A 17516-nucleotide genomic window follows, 5' to 3' on the forward strand; every position below is an offset into this window, starting at 1 on the left:
TTTTGATTTCTTCTATGACCCACTGGCTATATAGTAATGTAATGTTTAAGGTCCACATATTTGTGGGTTTACCAATGTTGTTTGCATTCTCAATTTATAATTTTATTCCATTGTGATTGAACTGAATGCTATGTATTATTTGCAACATGACAACACTTGCTTAAAAAGCATGATTAAAGTATCATATTATAGTTTGTTTGTCCAGAGACTCCGGTCCAAAAATAAAAATCTAACAGATCCAAGAATGTCATCCTGTTCCTCTAGTTACCCAGAGATAAGGAAGAGGGCACTGATCTCACTGCTGTAGTGGTGGTTCCTGTGTGTGATTTGTCCTGGCTCAGCGATTGGCTTGAGGTCATAGAGGGAATGACTCCTGGTTTCAATGACTCCTGGTGTCTTTTACTCTTCTGATTGAAGGGAAAGTTATAATTATTCCAGGTAAATTTTGCATTTTCACTGTGCTTTCCATTGTTCTTTTTCCTTACAGTACTCTTCCCATTCCTTACCCCAATTTTTGAACTATTAAATATCTGGCTATGTCCAAAAAGGGTTCCTGATTTTTTCACAAAATCTGTAAAAAAGATGAAGGAAAGTCGCCTCAAAAATAAACAAAAGGTAAATCCAGTAGTGGTTACACGCGGGTGTTCGCTCTTGATTTTTTATTGAGTTGTGTACATCTCACGTGTGCACTTCTATGTATGTTTTATGGTAGGTAGAGAACCGTAGGGTTTAGAACAGGAGAGTTCTAACATTTTAGAAAGAATGAAAAAGGTGGAGATTAAGGAAGGAGATGAGAAAATGAGTCACAGAAAGAATTTTTATTTTTTTTAAATACAATTTATTGTCAAATTGGTTTCCATACAACACCCAGTGCTCATCCCAACAGGTGCCCTCCTCCATGCCCATCACCGACTTTCCCCTCTCCCCCACCCCCCATCAACCCTCAGTTTGTTCTCATTCCTTAAGAGTCTCTTATGGTTTCCCTCCTTCCCTGCCTGTAACTTTTCCCCCTTCCCCTCCCCCATGGTCTTCTGTTAAGTTTCTCAAGATCCATATATAAGTGAAAGCATATGGTATCTGTCTTTCTCTACCTGACTTATTTCATTTAGCATAATACCCTCCAGTTCCATCAAAAGTTGCTGCAAATTGCCAAGAGAAAGAATGTTTAAAATTTAATAATAAGCATGGCAATTAGTGTGTCACTGCATAAAATTTGGTGAGAGAAAAACTACCATTTCCCTTCAACTATTTGTCAAAGGGTAAAAATTACTGTGTAAAATCATTTTCCTCATAGTAAATTTCCCAGATCTTATGCTGCAAAGAATCCCTTCAATTCCAAGCCTCTTATTTTAGACATTCTTCAGTGGAAGGTACCATCAGCCACCTACCTGGTGGAGTATAGTCTCTGTTAAAATTGAGCTTGTCATTGTCTGGAGTGGGCAGGAGTCTTCTCTGGGCACTGAGGCTATAAGCTGGCTAAGTCAGCTCTGCCTTCATGAGGCCTGGTGGCTCACACAAGGATGTGTGTACAATAGGGAGACAGGGCTGGGTACCCCAGGATGTCACTGAAGATTGTGCAGAGTTTTGGGAGGGTGAGACATTGGAAGATGCTGACACAGTAGCTCCCCATGGACTCTGCGGAGGTCAGAGGATTGGTCTATGTGGCCAAACATTAAAATAAGGCTGATTTAAAAAGGACTGGCATCAGAGACTTTCTCCTGAGCAAGCAGGAATGAGAGGAGAGGGAGCAGACAATTCTTTGGCCAGGAAGCTGTGTTCAAAAGCCAGAGAAGCTGAGGATCAGAGGGAGCAAGAACCAAGAAGCAGTGGGACACAATGGCTGCATTCCTGTCAGGGAAACATCTTGCTCTCGTAGATTTGTAGCTGAAAGTTTTGTTTTGTTTTGTTTTGTTTTGTTTTGTTTTGTTTTGTTTTGAGAGAGAGAGCGCGAGTAGGGGACAGGTGAAGGGAAAGGAAGAGAGTAGGCTCCACACTCGGGGTGGGGGAGCCTGAGGACCCTGGGATTATGACCTGAACTGAGATCAAGAGTCAGCCCTTTAACTGACTGAGCCACCCAGGCACCCCAGTAGCTGAATGTTTTTGTTCACTGATGACTCAGACAACACAGGTCAGACTTCTGGAAGTAAAGAGGCCATATTTTCAAGAAAGAGGTTAAGTGCTGCACCTCTGATTTATTTCTGACTTCCCAAGTAACTTTTTGTCATTGAAACTTCTCTTTCTGCTTCCAGCACCAAGTAGATTTGCTTCAGCTGCTGATTAACTCCCAGAATTCAAAAAAAAAAAAAAAAAAAAAAAAGACACCCATAAAGGTAAGCAAGGAGAGAGTCAGAAGGTGAGTGATGAGGTGACTCAGAGGCAAGGGGTGGCTCTGAGATGTGCAGGAAGGTTTTTACCAGATTTAATTTCTGCAAATCAAAGAATGACACATGTTCAGTTACAAACAGTAGCAGAAGCACTTTCCAGAAATACGCAGACACAACTTTGTTCAAAGTTTAAAGGGTAACCATAGACAAGAAAGTCAGTTCTCTGTAGATCACCTAATTCAGAACCTTTGGGGAGCTTGTTTCCAATGTCAATCCTCTGGCTTAATCAAGACCCACTGAATTTGAACCTCAATCTGGAAATTCACATCAAGACTCCATCACACAGGAGACACATGGCCCCAGAGTTGGTGACCTTAACTTGGAACACTTGGTTAAGGTTGTGTTCACTGGCTTAATATACTGTAAAGTTTTTATTTTATTTTATTTTATTTTATTTTATTTCACGTTTATTTATTTTTGAGAGAGACAGAGAGAGAGAGAGAGAGAGAGACAGAGTGTAAGTGAGGGAGGGGCAGAGAGCGAAGGAGACACAGAATCCGAAACAGTCTCCAGAGTCTGAACTGTCACACAAAGCCTGACGTGGGGCTTAAACTCACGATCTGTGAGATCATGACCTAAGCCAGTCAGCCGCCCAACCAACTGAGCCACCCAGGCACCCCTGTAAAGTTTTATTTTTTATTTTTTGTAATTAATAAGTAACTTGTTCAGGATGCCTTTCTGACTGTGTAAATACTGTGATTCTCTTCAAATTTTCACATACTGCTTTTATTGTCCATGGATGATATTTGACTGAAACCATCATTACCATGATGGTTCTAGAATGGTGACTTTCTAATTCCATCATTTCTTCTATGTTTATGAGTTAATGTTTCATTGTTAATAAGCTTTTCATTCTCTCTCAATTAATTTATTTATATATGTCAGTATGATCTAATGTATTACTAATTTAGTCTCCTACGTCATTTTTTATTTAGCTCCTCAGTTCTCTCAGATTTGTCCTCTGGAAGACTTTTCAAGTCATCTCCTGTGTATTCTTTTTTTTCTTTCTTCTTTTTTTTTAGGTTTTTAATAGACTTTATTTTTTATAGCAGTTTTAGGTTCACTGCAAAATTGAGTGAAAGGCACACAGCTTTCCCATATTTCCCGCTGCTGCCACCTACAGACAGCATCCCCCATTAACAAAATCCCTTACTATGTGGCACATTTGTTACAATCAATGTCCCTACAGTTACCCATTATTACCACCCAAAATCCATAGTTTCCATTATAGTTCACTCTTGGTGTTGTGCATTCTATGGATTTTAAAATACATATAATGATGTCTATCCACGATTACAGTACATGGGGTATTCTGTATCCTTTTCCCATATCTTTTTTTGAGCCTTCTGATGTGAGACATTCCAGGTTCTTTTCTGTTTCCCCTGATGGAGCCCTGGAATCAGCCATTTCTTCAAGAAGCCCTGTTTCCTTTTAGTGAGAATAGTATTTAGAAACCAAAATCTGGGATCTAGGAGTGCTCCTTGCCACTATATTTATTTGCTTCTATTTCCTCCCAGTGGACCAATATAAGAACATCAAATGTATTTACACAGGACTGATAAACATAATCATTTCCATATCTATCCATAACCAGTAATGTAATGATGGTCTCTGTGTCTGAAAGAAAAAATAGCCTTCAGGGAATTTGTTTCTATGACAGAAATATTCCCATCATGGTTAATTTCAGGCTATCTATGGTTTGACAACCATCTCATAAAACTCTTGAATATTTAATAGTTGATTCTAGCGAATAAGGATGGGATTATGCCATCACACCACTAAAATATATCTCTACCTATATATACATCTCCTTCTATCCGTCTATCTCTTTCATTCTACCACTTTCTGTGATGAAGAAAATATTCTATATATACCTATTTCAATACAGAACCACTAAACACAAGTGGTTAAATGAGCCCTTGACATGTGACTACTGTCACTGAAGAACTAAGTCTGTTATTTAATTTAATTACTTAAAATTTAAATATGAATAGGCACATCTGGCAAGTGGTTACCGTACTAGACAGCAGAACTATAAAATTTGATTATCATGGAGTTCATGGCAATCAGGGGAAAGAGTCTGATAGTTGAGTTTATCCACAGAAGTATCACGGAAAGTAAGTCTAGGAAATCAGAACTCTGTATACCTTTCTTACACTCATTTTTTATTATTTTGAATTGTAAATTACATGTCTGTGGCAGATGCCATGTTAACTTCAGTGCTCTAAATATCTAAAGGTCCTACTACAGTTCTGATCAAATAGATTAGAGCCTAACCATGCTTAGTTTCTGCCAGGAGATATCCAAAGGAAGGCCAACTTGTATTCAGGGTGGGACCATTCACTAAGGAAGGTGACATTCAGGCCATGTTTGAATAAGCACTGCTAATTCCACTCACTGATTCTGTTTGTCTATATTTCAGGCTGGCCAATGTCCTTCTATTGATCATTTTTTCTCCTACTGTTTTTGTTTTAAATTTTTTATTTATTTTTGAGAGAGAGACAGAGACAGGGTGTGAGTGGGGGAGGGGCAGAGAGAGAGAGGGAGACACAGAATCCAAAGCAGGTTCCAGGCTCTGAGCTGTCAGCACAAAGCTTGATGTGGGGCTTGAACTCGCATGTGAGATCATTACCTGAGCCAAAGACAAATGCTTAACTAACAGAGCTGCCCAGACATCCCTCTCTTAATGTTTTAATGTAGTTGATTAGACTAGGATCAGACACCACTCTTTTAGCTTTTTGTCTGTGTTGTAGTTTCTGTACATATCTGAGATCATCCATTGGAAGAGTTGTGCCCCAGATCTATTAGCTGAGACCTCCGGAAGGTATAATCTGGGCCTCTCAAGCTAGGTTGTGCACACAAATCCTCACATCTCATGAAACTCAGATTTTGATTTGATACTTCTAGGGTGAGGTTTGAGATTCTGCATTTCTAATAAGCTCCCAGATGCAGTAGATGCTGCTGGTCCATGGGCCACACTTTGAATAGCAAGAGTTTATCTGTAGCCCAATATTGTTCTCTTAAGTTCATGCAATTTTCCCACATAAGTTTCCTTATGTTTAGGTGAAAGATCATTTAATTTTCCTGACAATTAAGCCTTAGCATTGTAAACTCTCTCTCAAAAAAAAAAAAAAAGCTGTATTTTAGGTAGAAGAGTGTAATTTTTTCATGGGGAAGAATGCTACTTATTGGTAAATATTTTAAGACATTACGAGGATACGCTAAACACAGTGTGCATTGGACAGAAATGCCATTTCTGAATGAAATTACCCACATCTGTTGGTGGGGGGGGGGGGCATAAGCAGGAACCGTTGGCCAAGAATAGTATAGGCCTTGGGAATTACCAGATCAAGACAACCTTTGCCTCTTTCTGACTCTGTAAGATAGACATCAGAGTACAAACCTCTCCCAGTTTGATTCCCAGTTGCTTTTACAATTTTATCCCTGTGGGATTTGGGCATTTCAAATGGATTTCTCATCATCTAAACTGTGATGTTTTCCATTCACCAGCTTTGGCTAAAATGTCTTTGCTCTCCTTTTAGCTCTGTCTGATCTTGAACTAGTAGCTCAATCTGTTATCTTTATTTTTGCTGGCTATGAGACTACCAGTACTTTCCTCTTCTTCCTTGTGTATGAATTGGCTACTCACCCTGATGTCCAGCAGAAACTGCAGGAGATTGATGTGACTTTCCCCAACAAGGTGAGTGGGTCACTCCTTTAGAGGGAGTCAGGGTAAGGTCAGTTATGCCTCAGTGACAGATTAGTCCTCAAATCTAGTGGGTTTTGATAACAAAGCTTTATTTCTAACTCACATTCATACATCCAACATGGGTGTTAGTGGAGGATGGGAGTCTTTGCTCAGGGATACAGGATAAAGAGGCTCTACTTTCTTATCCCTGCATTATCTGGATCTTGGGGAACAAGAACTAGAGTGTTGTTCATTTGCTTTTCAAAGTGGTTTCTCCTAAGTTCATGTAGGATGGGAAATATGGGGATCTATGTGGATATTGGATGAAGTGTCATCTCTAATTATCTCAATGTAACAAGACAGGAAACTGGGCTACAGAGAACAACATAATTTTCTTTTTTTATAAATTTTGTAAATGTTTGTTTATTTTTGAGAGAGACAGAGCATGAGCCAGGAATAGATAAAGGGAGACACAGAATCTGAAGCTAGCTCCAGGCTCTGAGCTGTTAGCACAGAGACTGATGTGGGGCTCGAACTGTGAACCATGAGATCATGACCTGAGCTGAAGTCAGATACTTAACCAACTGAGCCACCCAGTTGCCCAGAAAAACAGCATAATTTTCTTACACTATCACATAACTAGTGGTGAAGAAGCTAAGCTAGGAGCCAGGGACCCTGGATCCTGATCAACCTTTAACCTCTACAGTGTTGGCTCTTAAATATAACAGCAAGCAAGCAATGACATATACTGACCACATTGTTTTCAGATCTCTGCCCAAAGTTGAATTCCCTGCTTATGAAGAGACCTGGCCTCTGGGGTAGAGTGACTTATTTTGTGTGCAGTGAAACCCCAACATGACAACTATGAGATCCTTCCAGCAACTGTGGCTGAGACTAGGGTTCTGATCCCCTTTACAACTTTCCCTAGAACTGAAATTGTGTGCCCACAATTGGTAGGATCCAATCCTACCCTTCTCTTGCCATATTTGGGTTGAAAGAAACTAGTGTCTCTCCAAATTATTTATAGTTTTTACATAATATGGTGTTTTTCTCCAAATATTATATATATAACTGAAGATCTAGGAAGCAGGATATTTCAACTAAAAGAGTTTATGTGGATAGGGGATATTCTCTGTTACATGTTCTCCTTTCTTGGTACAGATGTGTGGCCCCTGTTTTAAAAAGAAACAATGCAGTCAACATATTTCACTTAAGAGTAAGGGTTATAGGGGCACCTGGGTAGCTCAGTTGGTTAAGTATCTGACTCCTGATTTTGGCTCAGGTCATGATCCCACAGCTGTGGGATTGAGCACCACAGTGGGCTCTGTGCTGACAACATGGAGCCTGCTTGGAATTCTCTCTCTCCCTCTTTCTCTCTCCCTCACTCTCTTTCTCTCTCTCAAAATAAATAAATAAACATTTTTTTAAAAAGAATAAGGGTTGGGGCGACTTGGTGGCTCAGTTAATTGCGTGTCTGACTTTGGCTCAGGTCATGATCTCCCATTTTGTGAGTTTGAGCCCTGCATTGGGTTCTGGGCTGACAGCTCAGAGCCTGGAGTCTGCTTCAGATTCTGTGTCTCCCCCTCTCTCTGTCCCTCCCATGCTCATGCTCTGTCTCTATCTGTCTCTCGATAATAAATAGACATTAAAAAATTTTTTTTAAAGAGTAAGGGTCACAGAATATTAGTGATTACTGTTCATATGAGGAAGAAAAACCACTACATGATAGTGGGAATGATTTCAGGCCCTACTTAGGTTATTATCCCATTGGTTTTCCCTAGTCATTACTATTGCACACATATCAGTGGGCCGTTGAACAGACCAAAAGACATGGTAGATACTAAAATGTTCATAAATGCCCTTTACCAAAACAAATGATTCGTAAGTGTTTCTAACACTTCAGTAGTACTGCGTACACTGAGTTGAACATTGTTCCCAAATCTCAATTTATCAAAGTATGTTTCTTTCTTCCAGGAACGTCCCAGTTATGATGCCCTTGTACAGATGGAGTATCTTGACATGGTGTTGAATGAAGCTCTCAGATTATACCTAGTCACTGGTAGCCTTGAGAGGGTCTGTAAGAAAGATGTGGAAATCAATGGTGTGTTCATTCCCCAAGGGACAGCGGTGATGGTGCCAACATTTATTCTTCACCAAGACCTGGGTCTCTGGCCAGAGCCTGAGGAGTTCCATCCTGAAAGGTAGAGGGATCCCTGGAAAAGGGAACCCACCCTTCTACTGGAGGATATTCCACTATTGCATGGTATAGATGACAAATATGTGATTGTACAATTATTTATTTATTACAGTATGTCAAAATTTTACATACTGTAGACTAGATAAAAGAATATTAAAGTCGTCCTCAGTACCAATATGTCAGGATTATTAATAATGGTATGTAATGTCCTTGTGGACATTTATCTAGGCATATATAGATTACTAAAATTAGGATGGCATTATATATTTTTTAAACAACTTACCTAATGTAACAGTAAACTAATAACTTACTGTATTTGTGTTTATCTGATTACATGAATATGCCATAATTTACTTACCACTATGTTATTGAAGGAAATAGAATTTTTTTATCCTTTAAGTTTTTCCTGTCCTCTCTACCTCTCTGGATATACCCCCACCATATGGCCCCATGTTTGTAAACCTTGGCTGGCATTTCCACCAGCCCTAGTGGGAGAGCAGAGGCTGTGGAGCTGAGAATCATCTCCCTGGCAGGAGGAGAAACCTCATGAGATGGGGGCACACACAGGTCCTGTGCTGTCTGTGGCTGCAGTCCTGTGCCAGCTCCCACCTCTCTTGGTATCTGGGGTTAGTCCAAAGCAAAATCATCTGCTCTCTAGCCATCTGAGACATCCTCCTTGGAGAGGTCTTGAGTTTTCTCTCTGGGAATCCAGAGCAGAGTCTGACTTTGGGCACAGCTTGAATTCTGCAAAGAGTTGGTGTTTTCCTGTTTATTGTATTGGTGAGAAAAAATTGGAGTGAACTTCGTAGGGATCCAGACTTTTAGTCCTGATTCTAAGCTCCCTGATGGCAGGGCCCTTGTCTTGTTGCATGGTGCCCCTAGTGCTAGCATCGTGCCTGCATATAGTACTTGCTAAAAGAAGTCAGAATTGACCAAGTCACCTGTTTTCTGGACCAGAAGACCTGGTGGTTCCCACAAGCTCAGCAGTCCCTGCTCCTGTAGCTTTTCAGACAGAAACCAGAGACTCCTGGTACTTCTCTGTGATTCACTCAGTCATGACATGAAGTACTTACCTATGTGTGTCAGGGACTGTGCCAGACAGTGCCAAATCCATATATTAAAAATGTCTATTATGGAGAATTTTTGACACATACAAGCATATCCTATAGACACAAGTCTGTGAAATACTTTTAATGCATCTATGTGTGTCCATCGTCTGTTCAACAACCACTAACCCATATCAGCTGCCCCATCCACACACCATTACAAAACCTTGCCTGATTCCCATATTACTTTAAGGCACATCATCTGTAATCATTCCAGAATATTCTCCATAACCTAAGGACTTTATAAAATTAGCTACTGACAATGTCATTATCACTTTCCCCATATCTGCATTTTTTCTTATACAAATATTGAGGGATGCATTTTGAAGAAAATATAAGTCTAAATTTCAGGATATCCTGATGGAACAGACAAGAATTCAGTGATTATACTGGTGATACACATCAGTGAGTATGATTACAGTGGAGCAGAATTGTGTGCCCATGTAAATCTTCTGACAGGCTCCTCTGGGGAAGTTCTTGGGGGTATACAAGCAGGGAGGGGAGGGAAAAGAAGAGAAAAATCACAGTGTAAATCATGGGAGACATTTCTCCTGCTTCCTTCTTGAGCATTTGGCCACTGTAAGTCAGTGGAGGTAGGAACCTACCTTTCCTTCAGTCAAGCCCATTTCCTCCTTGTCTTTCAGACTGTGAACATCTCCCCCCACCCCCCACCTGTAATTCTAGTGTTTAAGATAACTCTTTCTTTTGACAACATTCATCTCATCACCTCAACAAGTCTGACCACTCCCACAGGGTAAGGGGAAGGCAGAGGATCTGTAGCTTACAGTTTTCACTGCAGAATAAGCCAGGCAAGATTTCAGTGACCAGCCCCCAAGAATGTCTTGTGCAGTCCTGTTGAGAACCCCACACATGTGGCTCTTGTGTTTTTTATGTTTCACCAATATTTTTACAACTTCTTTTATGGAACCAGGTTCAGCAGGAGGAACAAGGGCAGCATAAATCCTTATGTATACCTGCCTTTTGGAACTGGACCCCGAAACTGCATTGGCATGAGGTTTGCAATCATGAACACGAAACTTGCTGTAGTCAGAGTCCTGCAGAACTTCTCCTTCAAGCCTTGTAAAGAAACACAGGTCAGACAGAGAACTTTCTGCATAAAGAATGTGGTTTTTTTAGATGAAAAGATACAGAATAGATGTGTGTGTGTGTGTGTGTGTGTGTGTGTGTGTGAGAGAGAGAGAGAGAGAGAGAGAGAGAGAGAGAGAGAGAGAGAGAGAATGGGCTCATTTATCCTTAATAACTTGTTCTATTGGCCAGAGATCTATTTGGAGCCATCTGTGAACTTTTAAGTTTCCTTCAGCTCTGAGTGCAATGTCTGTAAATTATGAAAACCCAATTATAAGTGTCATTAGAGTCAGTGCAGTTAGCGTGACATGATTATGCAGACCTTTGAACTTGAGCAATGTTTTTTTCTTTCAAGTCCACTGAAAGGAAAGGAACGTATTATGCACAGTCGTGATTTGCAGTGATTACCACAACGTGACTTTTGGATGATGCTGTTCTCTACCACAACATACAGATAGTCTCATGACCATGGTTCTCAACCCCTGCTTGTACAGTGGAATCTGTGAGTTCTGTAAAAATCCTGATGCTCAAGTCATCTCATAAATTCTAATATAGTATGTAAACCAATTTGACAACAAATTATATTTAAAAAAAAGAAATTCCAATATAATTCACCCACAGTGTGGCTTAAACATGCACCCATTGATTCTCAAGTGAAAGCAAGGTTGAGAATCACTGGTGTGAAGCATGTCTGCCAGATGTGAAGGACTCCCATAGTCCAGGACATCCTGACTACTTGGCTCCACCTTCTGCGAGCACTGCTCCAGTCAAATTGTGCTTTCTTTCCATCCCAATCTGCCATCATGAATGGACGTTTCCACTGGGAGAGGTGACAGAATGTTTAGCCATGAGGGTGGCCATACAATAAAATGTGTAATACCCACTCAGGGTGACTTTGCATATACAAAATTCACTTCAACATATACAAAATTAACTCTGTATCATTTTTCAAATGGTTGCCATAATGGCTAAGAATCTGTTCTCAATTTTAAAGACTCATCCTTTTTACTTAAAATTTCAATCAAAAAAGGACACAAACCAACATGAGTTTGTGTCCAGCCTGGTACAGAGAAGGCACTCAATAGATAGTCTGTTCAATGAGTGATGGGTGAATGTTTCCACAGTGCAGTCTTGAAAGATTACAGAGTAAGTTTAAAGAATCAGAGATATATGATGCTAAAAGTAATATTTATATCTTTGTAGTGCATTATTGTCCTTCATGTATCTTGCCTGCTTTGCTTCTTTTGTTTGTCAGGGCTTCATTCCTGGTTCTCATATACTTGTTTAACTGTTACAGATCCCCCTGAAATTAAGTGCTCAAGAGTTTATTCTACCAGAAAAAAACCATTATTCTCAAGGTTGAGCCAAGAGATGGGAGTGTGAGTAGAGACTGACTTTCCCTAAGGACTTCCCCCTTTGTTCTTCAAGAAGCTGTGTCCCAGAATACCAAAGACTTCAATTTACTTTGTGAGTAAAACCCAGAAATAAAGGTGGGTTTCATGGACCACCCATGACGGATGACTAGAGATTCTGTAGCTTTCTCAGTGTCTGTATGGAGCATTATATCTTGTGGAGAGTAAAGGAGGTGACTAATAAGTACCAGACATGTAGACTCAGCCTATCTGGTTCCCATAGACCATCCCCTGTTATACCATCTACTCCCCTGAGCACTGATCAAGAATAAAAATTTCTCAACAATTTTATCAACAAACTTTCATGAAACAAGAATTTTTGTGGTGACTGTAGTAGTGACATTTATATCACACATCTTATTTTGAATATTACACATTAACTACTACACTGTGTCAATCAACATCTCTTTACAAAACTATTAACTGATAGGGGGCGCCTGGGTGGCTCAGTTGGTTGAGCGTCCAACTTCAGCTCAGGTCATGATCTCACACTCTGTGAGCTCGAGCCCCACTCGGGCTCTGTGCTGACAGCTCAGAGCCTGGAGCTCGCTTCAGATTCTGTGTCTCCCCCTCTCTCTGACCCTCCCCTGCTCATGCCCTGTCTCTCTCTCTCTCAAAAATAAATAAAAACATATAAAAAATTTTTAAGTATTAACTGATGCTTCCTGCACATTAAGGTGGAATCTGTAGAACTGATGAGTGAGGGACAGTGACTGCATGTTTTTGACCATCATAGTCACTGGGTGGGTGGGGTTTGTTCAGAATTCCAACATGATATGTTAAGATAGGTGAGAGTCAATCCACTGTGAATTTGCCCACCGTTCAGAAAGTATATTCATAATTTAATTCTACTGGTTTTGGGGCACATGTTTTTTATAACCCTTGACTGAGGCAGTTAGTATTATATTATTAGTTTTGATATAATGTTTTCATCTCATCTGCCCTGCTGTTTTGGTAGTTAGGGAACATGCTTTCTCTTTGTGTTCCATCCTCAGCTTTCTACTATCCTGACACAGTGAACATTGAATAAGAGATGGTTGATTGGTCAGTAGCTTGGTAAGAAGAGCTAAAAGCATTTGTCAATTTCAAGTTGGTATCAGGAGCTGAACAGGATATATCATTCTTCTCCTCTCTGATCCCTACCCCTTCTTTTCCTTCTCCTCTCTTCTCTTCCATTGCTTTTCCTCCTGGGATAACTCAGTTCTGGCAACACAGCCAGATTTGCAGCCTCACATTGGGGTTCAGTAGCAGAGAATGGAGGCACAGTGACTCTAAAGTAGAGACAGAGTAGTGTGGGAAGGGTGTCCACATGGAGGAGCAGCCTGGCAAGGGTGTGGGAGCCCAAGCTGAGTGAGAGAGCTGTGCACACAGAGGGGTGATCTGGCAAGATCCAGAGCCTAAATATTATCTGGTAAGAGCCAAGTCATATGAGGAGGGCATCCATGAGTGTTAAGGGGTGGTGTTGGGATTAGTTACATAAAGGAGGATTGATCAAATAATAAATATAATAAGAATAATGGAAGCCAGGTTTCACACTGTCAGGATGGGACTCACTGATTTGGAAATGGAGAAAGCCAAATGAAGCCTATGTATTCAGAGATTGAATCTGATTGTCAATGTAAAGTCATGCTTTTCTATAGATAAATGATAGATTGATAGAAAGAGATAGAAATGTGTGTGTGTGTGCACGCACACGCACACATGTGTATGTGCAAAGACACATACACCCTACCTCTCTCCACAGACAGCTCTTAGAAACAGTGACACTGTAAGACCAATTAGCACATCTTATGCCCAGAACTTGGCCTATAAACATCATTTTCCACTGAAAGGACCTAGGGCTTTTCAGAGAAAAGGCTGATTCCAACCTGGGGGAGCACATGATGAGCCTGGAACATCTTGTCCTGCACAGAGATTGGGCCATGTCCACAAAACAAGGAGCCAGCCTGAGGGGCTTCACCGACCCATCAGGCATGATTTGGACATCAGGAAAGCTAATGATAAGAAGGGATTAAGACCCACTGAATAAGACAGGAAAACACGAGTACCCACAGGTGTAATAAATACAGGATTGATTACAATTGATGAGGACACCGACACGGTTTCAAAGTACTACCACTCAAATACTCATGAGTTGCCAGGAAGAGAGAACAGTTCACAGAGCAGAGACCTGGCAGATGAATGAGCATCATCAGGAACAGGAGTAAGTGATGGTGTATCACCCAGTAGGACTCAGCCAAAAGAATCAAGCATCACCTCTGGGATATTCTTGCCAAGGAGGCAAACCTGAAAGAAATCCTGAAAAAAGACAAACCCAAACTGAGGAATATCTACTCCTAATCTGTAACTGGTGTGAAATCTTCAACAAAGTCAAGGTCATGAAAGTTATTTAAAAAAAGAAAAAACAAGTCCAGATTGGAGTCACTTGCCCACCAATCCCACTTCAGAGCAAACCAAGACTAATGATGCTTTCAACCTATCCCAGAAAGGTGATCTTTTGAAAGTCTGGCTGAAATTTCCTGACGGGCACTAGTGAGTCATCTTCAGGATAGAAACCCTGTGGTTTCTTCCCCCAGAGAAGGTGTCCTGGCCTGAAACAATCATTGCTTTTCCCTCTAAGCACTTCCTGCCCCACCCTTCTTCCTCTAAAACTCTGCATCTTGTACACCGCCTGGGATCATCTGTCTCCCTGTCAGATGGGATGCTCCCAATTCATGAATTGCTTAATAAAGCCAATGAGATCTTCAACTTGACTTGCTGGAATTTTGTTTTCCAACAAAAGCCAGAGACAGACTAAGGAAGTGTTCCAGACTGAACTAAAGAGACTAAAGAGTGGTGGCATGGAAAATCAGTGCGTGAATAGGGTCCTTCAGCTATAAAGGACATTGTGGGACAGTTGGGGGAATTGAGGGCCCTGATGGATACATGGCAGTAATGTGTTAGCGTCCATGCCCTGACTTTGATGGAGAATGTCTTCTTAGGTATTACAGGGGATTATGAAATATCAGGTCAGCATTTACTCTGAGATGGGTCAGGAATGTAGTTCTTGGAACAGACTCTTCTGGAAGCTTGTGATTATTTTCAGGAGAAGTGGATCACAAAAGGAGCTTGGGCCTACACAGCTCTTCCCCTCCCTTACCTTAGGCTCGCTTGTATGATTTAATACAAGAGGTATCACCACAGTGATTGAGAGATAGGGAGCTATGAAGCTGAGATCCTGAGGTTCGAATCCCAGCTTAGTCCAGGACTGAGTCTAGACTGACTGGTGGCTTTGGGTAAATGAGTAAAAGATGCCCCCTTTGCACGGCTGGTCTCATAGTGCTTGGGCTGCATTTTGGAACCTGTATGTCCTTCAGCTGAATGCTACTGTTCACAATTAGCTCAGGCTTGATCATTTCCTCAGGTTGGGTTCCCTCTGCTCTAAAAGCAGAGCATGAGATGGGGGTTCTGGAGCAAATGGTTTACTCAGGGAGAGGATTGACAGGAGCTGGGTAGAGCAGGAATAAAAGCTGAGTAAAGTTGTGGTCTTGGGGGATCTTGATCTCATGAGGAGCCTTGGAACCAGAATTGTATTACAGAGTGGATGTCACTTTGAGGCAGGGGGATGGCATCTTGTACCCCATCGGTGGGTCATGGACTGGCATCCCAACCCCAAGAGGCACAAACTCCCAGGTGAAATGGCTTCAGTTTGGACAATGGTGATTCTTTTGAGAATAGAGCAATGGTAAGAGCCAGTATTCCCAGCAACTGGGGAATGCGTATGCTGCCCAGTGACAGGAATCTAGTACCTTCCTCCTCTATAGACACTTATACCTGGTGCCTTGAACTAATTACTTAACACCTTACTGCCTTGGTACTTTGTGCCTCAGAGTCTGTAAAATAAGGGGTAATGCCAATGCTTATCTGAAGCGATGGTGGAATCAGATGATGCAGGGCACAGTCCATGGGGCATGCAGTGAGCAATAATCAATGTCAGCTATTACCTTCATAGCTGTATTATCCTCAGTCCTCAGGAGGACATGTCAGTTTTTGATGTTTGGGCTCCAGCCTTGTCAACTCCATCTTCAATATGCCATTTTAGAAAGTAATCACATATATTCTTCACAGAGCTTTAACTATGAAGATAGTGGTGTGTCAGCTCTTGTTGTTTAGGAATTTTCCACAGAACAGTACCAACATCCCCATTCTAGAAGTGCCTTTGTCATGTGAATTGACCCCCACTGAAATAGAGTAGGGAGGTTTGCAGGAGATGCTCTCATGCCCTACCACTCAGACCCAACAGGAAGAGATGGACTGACCTCACAGGGACTTGATCTTTCACTACTTTACTATCCCAGCTGCAAGAAGAAAGGCTTTCCTTGTCACAGCTCAGCACCCCTTCTCCCCAACAAAAGCTCTGCCAATGAGAAGCCATAACACTTCAAAATCCCAGGTTATTTCATGGACTTTAGTTTATAACCCCCTTCCAAGCCTCCCCTTTTCTTCTGAAAAAGGTGTACCTCCCCTTCATTCTTCGAACTTGGCCCAGGTTTTGCTACAGACTTTTTTTCCTGGATTGCAATTCTCTTTTTTACTTAATAACTCTCTTGTGTCTAGTAAAACAACTGGTAGTTTTCATTTTAAAGGCTAAGAGTCATCACAACTAAGTGTGGATAGTCTTGGGGGCAGGGCTGCACTGCAATGACAGAAGGAAAACCCTCCCACTGCATTCATGTGAACTCTCTCCAGCCCTCTCTTAAGATTGCTTTTCTGGTGCTAGAGTTATGACCAGTCTTTCTAGTCACCTCCAGGTTGTTCAGTGTCCAGGATGCTTGAAAAGCTAGAATGAGACATATTTATCTCTTCAGGGGTCAAAGATAGGCAGGAACCAAGAAATGTGGAGTAAACATTAGCTAATTCAGGAATTTGCTTCTGTCTTGTGACAGATTGGTTTTTGTGGAATAGGTGAGTATCCAGGGGGCTGGAAGTCCCTGTTGAGTGTGTGAACTTCATATTCACTCCTTTAGGCCAAGAATTGCCCTCTCCCAGATATTTTGTTTGAAGATGTAAATACATTTTTGTAAGTGTAGTATTGCAAGTCTGTATGTAAGTATATAGGATTCTATCATCTATTTACCTGTTATATCTCTTTATTATCTATCCATATTTACCTACTTATTTGCCATCTGTATCTATCTATCATAACATATCTATCTATCTATCTATCTATCTATCTATCTACTATCTATCTATCTACCTACCTACCATCTGTGAATGTATCTATAAAGATAGAAATGTCTGAGGAGCCCCAGACATTCCAGCCCCCAGATGTTTGAGTCTCTCCAACCCAGACATATGAATAGAGCCTTCAGGATGATCCCAGCCCCAGCCTCTCTGCAACCACATGAGATCCCAAGCAAGAGCTGCCCAACTGTGCCTAGTCAACTCCATATTCATGGGCAAAATAAAAGATTGTCCATCCTTTGAAGTGACCTGTAACCACATCCAATCGTTGAAATATCCCTCCTTTACTTCAGTGGAATCAGATGAATAGGATCCTTAAACAGACGACAATTGCAGGGAACTGAAGGAAACCATCACTTTCAGTTCCTGTGACTCATGGAGGCAGCAGTGAGGTTGTGGGTGAGCTCAGAGAAAGGAATT

The 17516-nt window shown here is 41.2% G+C and overlaps 1 protein-coding gene and 1 long non-coding RNA gene across 2 annotated transcripts in view; one reads left to right on the plus strand and one right to left on the minus strand.

Moving 5' to 3' along the window:
- The window catches only part of LOC122210154 (cytochrome P450 3A12-like), a 62623-nt gene that overhangs the window by 8679 nt on the left and 36428 nt on the right, over positions 1-17516 (plus strand). The window contains exons 4-7 of the mRNA XM_042922675.1: positions 488-615; positions 2250-2314; positions 5925-6084; positions 8047-8273. Of these exons, the coding sequence (XP_042778609.1) occupies positions 488-615; positions 2250-2314; positions 5925-6084; positions 8047-8273 (580 nt within the window). The remainder of the gene's footprint in view (positions 1-487; positions 616-2249; positions 2315-5924; positions 6085-8046; positions 8274-17516) is intronic.
- LOC122210164 lies at positions 7919-16014 on the minus strand. The gene is made up of 2 exons (XR_006197945.1): positions 15857-16014; positions 7919-8147 (listed from the first exon to the last, which is right to left on the minus strand). It is a non-coding gene; the product is annotated as an uncharacterized LOC122210164 (long non-coding RNA).

Source organism: Panthera leo, chromosome E3, assembly GCF_018350215.1.
Source record: "Panthera leo isolate Ple1 chromosome E3, P.leo_Ple1_pat1.1, whole genome shotgun sequence".
Lineage (NCBI taxonomy): Eukaryota > Metazoa > Chordata > Mammalia > Carnivora > Felidae > Panthera > Panthera leo.